The sequence below is a fragment of the Dama dama genome, chromosome 25, assembly GCF_033118175.1.
Source record: "Dama dama isolate Ldn47 chromosome 25, ASM3311817v1, whole genome shotgun sequence".
Lineage (NCBI taxonomy): Eukaryota > Metazoa > Chordata > Mammalia > Artiodactyla > Cervidae > Dama > Dama dama.
This window is the reverse complement of record NC_083705.1, coordinates 31,997,710-32,007,890: the sequence shown is the minus strand read 5'-3', so window position 1 is coordinate 32,007,890 and position 10,181 is coordinate 31,997,710. Positions and strand designations below refer to the sequence as shown.

Sequence of the window (10,181 nt, the reverse complement as noted above, 5' to 3'; positions counted from 1 at the left end):
GCTGAATGTTACTCTACTCTTTTATAGGCACTGATATGTTTGTCTTTGCCTAACTGAACTGTTTGTAACCACTGTCAAACACCAATAGAAGTCTTTTCTTGTTTGTCTTTTGTTTTGCCTCTGTGAAATGTGTTAATATACAAGGACCAACTTTTTAAGGAAGCTGTAAAAAGGCAAAGGAAAAATTTTTGACAGAAGATGCTTATCTGTAGGAGAAAATTTACATGAGAAGCCTGTCCTTTAATGTGCATTAATGAGTTATTATTCATTGAATGAATCATTTAAATATTTTAGTGATCAATGAAGTCATGAATGGACTCAGGAGTGACTGTCTTGGTTTTTTTTTTTTATTGATCAATCGTAAACTTGTCTTTTTAAAAGAAATCCAAACAGCTTATTCAGTTTACATTAAAAGACCCTCCCACACACACATTCACAACTCTGTAGGCAAACTTCGAGAATAAAGTACAGGCAAATATTGAAATAATCTTAAATAATTCTTCACTCCAAATAAAATACTTCTGCAAATATTTCCTAACAAAAGCTAGTACAACAGTCCTGTTTGTGCTAAGATCCTTCCAAGGGTACTCACAATTCCACTTATCAACCAAGTTTAAAGAAAAAATACATTAAAATGAACTATATTTTAAAGTTGACATTTCCTGCTAAAATTGACTCTTTTCCAAACTTAATAAAAAGCATTTTCTGCTTCAAATTTAAAGCTCACCTAAATCATTGCGCTTACTTTTAAATAAATTCCCTCATGTGTTTTGACATTTAATCCATGGTGACTAAATTTTTCTAGGTTTCTCTTATACTTACTGTTAATATTACTATAATTATTGATAATAAATTTACCATGCCTTGGATGTTTGAAAAGCTTAGAGAATTATACTTTTATTCTAACCATTTTAAACGATGACATTATGCTTATTTTCTCAAGACAGTGATAAATATGGGTATGGAGGATGACTTATACTAATAAGTGTTTACAAAAATATATAAATATTTACCTTCACACTTCTCCTAAATGGGCAAAATACTTCCTTACTCTCAATCTGAGGTGGCATTCTTTAAAACCATTTCTGCAAATATGTGTTTGCCCTGTACCCCCCAGAACCATCCTTCAGACGCGATAAACTGGGAACTACATTAGCCATCCTTTGAAACCTGCTTCAGTTCAAGGCTGCTGTTCAAACTCCCACAAGCTTCAAACGTCCCACTTCCTTCAGGGATTGTTTTGTTTTGACTTTTTCCAAAGTGGGGAAAAAAAAAAAACCACAAGTAAATTCTACTGAAGCTACCAAAGGAAGACCTAAATATCATTCTCTCCCAGCCGCCACCCCCATCTTCGCTTGCTCTTAATTCTCTCCAGCCCATATCTGGACAATAATGTACATCGAGTCAAAAAGCCATATACTGGCTGTGGTCTTCAGCTTTGGCTAGCCTTCTCTTTGGCTGATTTCCCTCCAAGTTAAGGTTATCCAAATCGCATCTTTAGTTCTTCACTACAACTAAAAACACATATTTAACAAATCTATATGCATTCAAATATTTAACAAATATCTAAAAGAGTTCAGTCATATGCATTTTATGGATTGTTAGTAGCCTACTTTTTTTTCCTGGACCCATCCTAAATTGCATTTGGTCTCCAAAAATCATATGTCCATATGCTATAATACAGAGAATTCCTAAAATGTTGGCTGTGTGTTGAATGATTGTTAAAACAGGGTCTTCTCTCAGAAACCCCACCCAGGATCAGCGTGGATTTAACCACTTCGTTACAGGAGATAGGGTGTCCTTTTCCTTCACAAGTTCTTCTGTCACAGCATTGCCATCTCCAGATGCCACGTCATGCTCTGAAATTAGAAGGAATATAAATCATGTCCAAACATCTATAACTCCAAGATTAAGTACAATTTTGTATTATTTTTGTATTACAACACCTTTACAATGAAATCTATAATAGACTTGAAAAGTCTATTCCATGTTCACTGGCCCTCTACCAATTAGCATTTCCTTGAATTAAACATCTTCGTTCACGAATCGTCAACTGACATTATTCTCTACATTTATTTGTCTTTTTTTCCCCTGGTATTATCTCACTGTACCACTAGAATATCAGCTCTATGATGGCAGGGACTTTGTTTTGTTCACTGTTGCAACAGTGCTTGGAACATGGTAGGCACTTAATACTTACCGAATGAATGAATGGTGTAAGTATAGATCTCTAAGCAAGATTCTTTACTGTCTGATATGGAAGAGGAATTAGCTTACTGATGTGGCTCTAGAATGCAGAAAGCACACCAAAGGGCCTTTTATAAATGTTTATACAAATAGTCCTTGCTCTACCTAACAAGTTTCTAATATTTAGAATTTTTTAATGAAATTTTCTGCTTCTAAGACTAATGAAGTATGTTTGCTTCTGCAGTGTACATTCTGGAATTGAATGCTATTAGGAGGTTAAGATGGTCCAGTAGATAAATGCATGTAAATTCATGAAACTCAACCATTATCCCCCGCAAAAAAAAAAAAAATGCTTGTGAATATCCAGTCTTGGAAAGTCAGAGAACTAATTACTAAACAACAAAAACAGCAATGACAACAAATGAAGACGAGAAACCAGGAAGCCCACTTGCCAAGGTTGCTGTGACCAACAGGTAGAAAGTTAGAAAAGACCACTGCATTCAATCAAGGTATAAAAGGCTCCTCTGAAGTCCCTGTGCTGAGGAACCTTGGCGCCATTTACAAAGACTGGGCCCAAACAGACTTGGGCAGAGATGATGTGAAACTCATGGCAAGGACTGAGGCCCCAACCAAGCCCCGTCCTGAAAACAGTAGCACTTAAAGCCCATGAAGTCTCACGTGGAGATGCACAACTGAACAGAAGGGCTCCAGCATCCTTACCATGAGCTTTTTAGGATATTCTGCACTCCATCCTCAATCTAAGGTTTACGAAAATGAAAGTCATTCAGTCGTGTCCAACTCTTTGAGACCCCATGGACTATACAGTCCATGGAATTCTCCAGGCCAGAATACTGGAGTGGGTAGCTGCTCCCTTCAGGGGATCTTCCCAGCCCAGGGATTGAACCCAGGTCTCCCACATTGCAAGGGGGATTCTTTCCAAGCTGAGCCACCAGGAAGATTTAAGAGGAGGACCCTAATAGTCATCTTTAGTTGCTCCTTTATCAAAGGAAACACCTTAGGTCAGAAAATGCATTTTCCATAAATTTCTAATAAGAATCTTGATATCTAATTGAGTATAGAAATATTTTTTATGTAACCCTTAATGTAATTTTCATCCAGCAAAATACAGTTGACCCTTGAACAATGCTGGTATTAGAGGTGCTGACCCCTGAGCAGTGGAAAATCTGCCTACCACTATGTCTGCCCCCCAAACAAAGTAACTAGTAAATGACTCACCCAAGGGCAGAAAGCTGAAAGAGTTTGGATAAAATCAGGACTCCAACCCTAGTTCTTTTGACTCTGTGGACTGTGATCTCTAATTGAAAACAAATCCCTTCCCCCACACTTAGTTAATTTAAAGATCTGTAAAGTGAAAATATAGGTACTATATCTATTGGGGATAAAATGGGTGTATAAGTGGACCCAAACAGTTCAAATCCATGTTGTTCAAGGGTCCAGAGTATCTTTTTCCAAGGCAACTATACATTGGTCAGGAATTTTGCAGAATCTGCAAGCGAATGAGAGAAAGTGATAGGCCCGAAGGAAAGAGACAGCACACTGGTCCAGAGAAGCAGAAGATGTGCTCCTGTGTGTGCAGCAGAAAGCATAGAGGGAAGAAAAGAGTTCCATCACCGAGGACATTCCAGAGGAGTTTCAGAGCACGTACCCCAGACATACACCCCAAAGATTGACAAAGATTCACCAGATTCAATTCTCTCTTGGTAAGAAAGGTCAGGAGCAATGTTAACGAGAGAAGAGGGATTCCATTAATAAAGTTGTTCCTTCAGTGTTCTTTTTAAACTGTGGTTTTAAGGAAGCAAAATAAGACAAAAGAAGTTTCAAGTATTTGAGGCAACTAGCAGTGCTGAAACAATAAGTTTCAAACCTGTGTGTGCGTGCTATGTCGCTTCAGTCATGTCTGACTCTTTGCAACCCTATGGACCATAGCCCACCAGGCTCCTCAGTCCATGAGACTTGCCAGCAAGACTACTGGAGTGGGCTGCCATTTCCTCCTCCAGGGGATCTTCCCTATGCAGGGACTGAACCCCTGTCTCTTAAGTCTCCTGTATTGGCAGGCAGGTCCTTCACCTGGGAAGCCACCTGGGGAACCTGACAACTGAACCACTGAAAAAATTTCAGAAAGTAGATTGGAGGTTGCTAGGGGCTGAAGAGTGGGGGTCACTACTTGATGGGCACTGGTCTTATTTCGAGCTGAGAAAATTGTCCAAGAACTAGATAGAAGCTGTGACTCCCTAATGCTGTGAATGTACTAAATGCCCTGAATCTTTCACTTAAAAATGGTTAATTTTATGTTAGGTGAATTTCACCTCAATAAAAAATTGTTCAGGACTCAAAATTCAATTTTATTCTATATTGTTTGTCAAAGACTACAGGGACAAGTCATAAGTATTTAAAATGTTAATACTGATCTTAATTTCCAGATCAAGTATTCACAAAGATATTCATGCAATAAAGTTTTGTTTTTAAAAAGATTTCACTTTAATGTTTAAGGCCAAAGCCACACTTAATAATTCACTTAAAAATACAATATTTCCCATTTATTTTGAGGTTCTTAACTGAACCCATGTATAAGAAGGAGGTAAAGCTGAGGAATAAACACATTTGTCAAATATTTCAAATTTTAATTAATTTGAAGTGTGAAGAACCAGAAACAAGAGCTGAAGTAAGTCTGGATTGTCAACTATATCTAAGGGGGAAAAGTATATAGTTTGTGGATACTGGTAGTTGCTGTGGCTACCTGTTGTTTTAAATGAGCTACTTCCAATTTAACCATTTATTCAACAAGATAACCAACTATATGCTTAACATCATCTTACAAGCTGTATTTCTTACATTCTAACAACTTGTGTAAGAAATACATAAGCATTAACAATCAGCATGTGAGCATTATTACATTTTCATTCAAAGGTTTAGAGATGATTCCCAAATTTTAATCATAGATACTATATCTTATTCTCTCCAAAATCCACAAAAAGACATGCTTGGAATTATTCCACTTAAATGCTTCCACTTGGTTTTTAAAAAGAAATGTTTTATATTTTCTACGTTGGCTCTTAAGCCTTATCCAATAAATTCCTCAGAATATTCTTTCACTGTTAAGTTGGGAGGGAAGTAGCTTTGTCTAGTACATATATAAAACAGATCACCAAAGAATTTTAAGAGCTTTGTATATCTTGGTTATTTTTATTACCTTTTTGGGTAATCAATCATATTTATCCCCCGTATACACTGGGTAAACTTTGTGAAAAATTGTATAATCTAAAAATTATTAATGAAGTCTCTTTGTAACATTGCAACAAATTTCAACAAGCACCTACCTTTCCCATAAGTAGAATAAAAGAAACAAAATCATTTAAACCAACATCTTGTTCTACTCATTCATAATTTTTCTTACTCAAACTGAAAATGAGACTATGGTTTCAATGTTTACCTGGGAATCAGTTCTTACCTGTGTGTGTTACAAATCTCTGGTTGGTAGCCTTGGCTGTTGAATACTGGAAGGGAAACTTCAGACATTTGCCGGTCACCCTGTTGCATATGCCAGACTGACACCTGCAAGTCTGTTTGCATTCCATCCCGAAGGTGCCGAAGGGGCAGTCTGAGGACAAAGGGAAGGTTGAGAGAGGGCGCTCTTGATGTACAGAAGCTTCTAACTTCACAGTCCCTGTGTGCACAGCCTCAGTAATTGAACAAACCTCATGAATCTCGACTATCAGATAAAGCCCAATTATTAAAAAAAAAAAACCCAAGCTTTGAAAATATGAAATGTGAATCCCACGCTTAAAGTCACAAATGTGAAACCACATACTAAGACCAGATAATGGGTGCCTTAGTTGTAGTGCCTTGCTGTGAAGTTTAGCTGAAGACAGATGCACATAACCAGTATCTCTGAACTGGTTTTAATTCTGTCTACTGTCTGCTTAGAAAGCAAAAGGCAGGATCTCACTGGGCTACCTCTGTGCCAGCTCAGTGAAGTGGGCAATTGAAAAAACATGTGTATCAGCCCCTCACAGAGTTTAAAAGATATGATGCTGTCTTTGAATGCCCTGTAGTCACAGGCAATTTACTGTTCTAAATGTCTAGGAAAGGGCTTAAACTAACCAGGGGCTAAGAGGGCTGTCATCTCAGCTCTTCATCAAGTGACCAATCCTCAATCTGCTCCAACTCTTATCAACTTCCTTATCTATCAAAACAACAGTACAAACATACTCAACTCCTCCAGATGTTAAGAAGATTCACTAATAAAATCCTCTGCAGAGCTAAAATACAATATGCTAAATGAGAAGAAAGCTGAGAATATATTTATATACCTACCCAAATCTGGAAGCTTTTAGAGCTTTGATGTTCCCATACTTAGACTAAAACATACTATATTGAGAAAAAGAGAACAAATTCATTATTAAAAATGCATGTTTTTTTATGATGTGAACAGCATCTCAATAGAATAGCCAGCCCTGAACAGCCAAGCAGAATAGATGCAGAATATTTATTCTCCTGGCATAAGAATGTCCTTGTAAATGTACATTCACACATGGGTGAAGAAACAAATTGTGAGGCATCTAAGTCTTTGGCAATCTAGTATTGTCCACAGAATAATCAAGATAGCTATTAATGAAATACATTTTTAAAGAGATTTAAGACTGCTGTACTCCGCATCCTTCAGATTAGAGAAGCGCCTGGTTTTAAACACTAGTCTCTCGCTAGGAAAAAAGAAGTCCTTAGAAGAGATACTGAAAAAGCCTCTGGTAGAAAAACACACAGGATTAGGATATGACTGTGTCTCCAGTGATACTGAAAACTAAAACTTTAGCCAAATTCTCAGTTATGCTCCTACTGTATCCCCCATATACTGAATAGTGCTGGGCAGATAGTAGGTATTCAATAAATATTGCTATCTGGGCAAGGCAGTGCAAAATATCTGAATATTTAGAAAACATCCAGATATGCAGCTATAGTATACAGATTTCACAGAGGTGTTCTGTAAAAAAAAAAAAAAAAAAAAAAAAGCTGAAGGACAAAATTTCGCCTATAGTAAAATACAACATCTCTATGTAGCTGTCGAGGTTCACACAGCTTCACTATTTCCAGCAGAAAGAAAAATGTTCGTAACCAGACACATTTGCAATCTGAAGGATGTCTAAGAGCCATCCTAAACAGCTTTTTAAAATATATCTTATTAACAGTTACCTCGATCATTCAGTGAATATTGGAGTGCGAAAGACTCCAGATGCCTTACAGCCTGTTTCTTTACCCATATGTAATTGGACATTTACAATCACATATACCGAGTCAGTTTGTATGCCAAGAGAAAAAGCAATACACGGCATATACTTGTTATATAGTAAGTATAATTGTGTTAACCACTTCCTCCCTAATTTCCTTATGTGAAGTACTCTTTTCTTGGCTGATAAGCCCTGTAATTTACAGAAATCACAGATCCCACTCAACTGAAAGAAATGTCTGTGAATGTCCACCGAAGAAAATGTTTCCTCAGTATTCTACTTTTCATTGGTTATAAACAAAAATAAACTAAACAAAAAACTAAAATTCTCCTTAAAGTTCAACCATCTATTTCCTAATCTTTAGTATGTATTGTGGCTTAAAAGTTAATCGACTTACATTTTTCTAAAAGAATTCATGAGATTAGCTTAATACTGGATGATTATTATTCATAAAAGCTTACAATTGTATTAAACACATTAAGAATTATTTAGAAACTTAGTCCCTTTAATTTTAAAATCTTCTTTGTACTACAAAACTGATGAATGGAGCTATCACATATGTAACTGAACCTTAATAATAATCCTTAAGGAGATCATGAGGTATCCATACACAGAGTATTTTTAAATCTTCATTTTTTCATTTCTAAATATTTAAAGCTACAGTCACTAAGTTTGAAATAAATTCTACAAATGTTGAACTACACTGTTTAGCTATAATTTCAACCTAACAACGTTTTTCTTTAAGTCTTTTTCTTACAGAGTTTCAGTTTTTTTCTTTAGGTGCTATTTTTGCTTGTTTTACTCTGTTATTTTTCTAGGTTTGTTTGATACTTCAGGGTATCCTCTTCCAAGAACGTGACTTCTTTCGCTAGATGACTTAAGTCATCTTATTTCACAAAGTGCATTAGTGTGCATCAGAAATACTTGATCGTGAGAGGTGCCCTCAACCCTGTGGACTCTCTTAAGATCAAAGAATTACTAAATCCCAGGGCTAGCCACCACTCCAAGAGGTTATCCAGGGCAGACCTCTGTAATCACTGCCTATAGAAGAGAGACCACCTACTCCAGCCATAACAGATTATCTGTCAAATTTCTAAAGTCTTCCAGAAAAGGAAGCAACACAATTTTCCATTGCAACTTAAAAAAAAAAAAAAAATCTGTTAAACATCACGAGTGAAACGCTATATTTCTTTCTGAGCTTTCTTGCATGCAGGGTACAGCCGCAATCTCTAAAGTTATCTTTCTCTCTCTCCCTGTGACAGCACCTGTGGGGGGAACCTAGTCGCTAAACCCACCTGCATTTTCCCTCTTTGCATTAGAAGGAAAGGCTTCTCTCTTCCCACGCTGGCTAAAAGCCTGCAGGGTGCCCTAGGCAAGAGGCAAGAAGCAAGGGGTCGCTCTTTACCTTTGCAGATACCAAACTCGTCACCAAAATCATCCTCCTCATTGTGAAACTGACACATCAGCCCGGGGCCACACTTCACGCCATCCATGCCCGAGACTGTGCGGTAGCAGGTGTCTCCCAGCTCCGCGGCGCACACCCAGCAGCAGCCACAGTCGTCTAGCACTGTCCTCTTACAGCGCGGGCTGCTTCTGCACTGCCTACTGTCACAGCGCTCGGGGCAATCCACCGCGTACTTGAGGCTCCAGACGGCCGCCAGGTGCGCGGGTACCAGCAGCGTGACCAGCAGCAGGAGGCGCTTCATGTTTCCCGCGGCTCGGGCTCCGCTTCTCGCGGCGGGGTCTCTGCTGGCGGGAAGCCACCGTCCAAAGTGGTAGCTGAGCGTCTGCCTACACGTGTGTGAGTTTTATACTCTGGGTTGCCCGCATGCTTCCCCGTCATCAATTTCCTCAACCCAGCAGCAGCGCTGTCCTTCTGCCAGGCTCTCTTGTTTTAGTTTATGAAATCCAGGATGAAGGCTGGATTAACACGCTGCTGCCATCCAGGAATTGAAAAGCCTGAGCTGATGTCATCTGTTATGTTTAGATGGTTGTTTTGCATGAGGACTGAAAAACTCGCTCACATCCGTCTCAAGGGCTCAAGGACGTCTGTGAAGGGGGAATAAAGAAGGTTGCACACCCTCCTCCAGGACAGGAATTGTTCTGACACCGGCACATCAGTTGAGGTGTTGCTTTGTCTCAGAGCTTCTGCAGTCAGGAGGAAAATTATATCGATGTGAATCATCAGAACCGAAGAAGCTCCTTTTAAAATAAATAAATAAACATTTGGTATTTCCCTTCAATAAATAGCTATGAGATCATTTGGAAGAAGAAAGGGTTATAGTGTGCCTTTTCAATACTGAGGAGAAAGAAAATATTTTGAAAGGGATTTTTTTTAAAAAAGACCCTCTCTTCCTTCCTCCCACTCCTCTTCAAATGTTTTTTCTAAAACAGCTCCTATGACATATATCTAAGCTTATCATGGATGTAGCTGGTATTTTCTAGTGAGATGTGGAACTGCCGCAGAGAATTTCCTTTAAGATCAATACAAAAACCACAAGAGGTACGATGCTGCTGGCACTGTTTCTGGTTTACTCAATTCTGGAAAAACTTACCAGCTGGACTTCTCCTGAGTCAAGACTCACTGGGGAGAAGGCTCATCCATCACCAAGTCTGCTTGTCCAATGATTGAGCCCACTGGAAGCCCTTCCCCTCACCTCCTGGCATTGATCAGAATTCTCACTAAAACCCACCAAACAAGGCAGCCAGCCCAAGGAAACAAATGAGCCAGCAGGCAAATTGGAATGTGGT

At 38.5% G+C, this 10,181-nt stretch overlaps 1 protein-coding gene across 1 annotated transcript; it reads right to left on the bottom strand.

The window, feature by feature from the left end:
* Positions 1 to 325: 325 nt before the first annotated feature.
* ESM1 (endothelial cell specific molecule 1) lies at positions 326 to 9,280 on the bottom strand. The gene is made up of 3 exons (XM_061129794.1): positions 8,836 to 9,280; positions 5,657 to 5,806; positions 326 to 1,859 (listed from the first exon to the last, which is right to left on the bottom strand). The coding sequence occupies exons 1-3, from the start codon at positions 9,134 to 9,136 to the stop codon at positions 1,759 to 1,761; spliced, it is 552 nt and encodes a 183-aa protein (XP_060985777.1). The 5' UTR covers positions 9,137 to 9,280; the 3' UTR covers positions 326 to 1,758.
* Between the last annotated feature and the right edge of the window lie 901 nt (positions 9,281 to 10,181).

Bases quoted from the DNA above. Each gene is read 5' to 3' on its own strand.
- ESM1 (XM_061129794.1), bottom strand. From the start codon at position 9,136: ATGAAGCGCCTCCTGCTGCTGGTCACGCTGCTGGTACCCGCGCACCTG. The intron at 5,807-8,835 runs GTAAAGAGCGAC...CTTTGTCCTCAG, and splicing joins CGAGTTTGGTATCTGCAAAG to ACTGCCCCTTCGGCACCTTC. The intron at 1,860-5,656 runs GTAAGAACTGAT...TTCTAATTTCAG, and splicing joins GAGATTTGTAACACACACAG to AGCATGACGTGGCATCTGGA.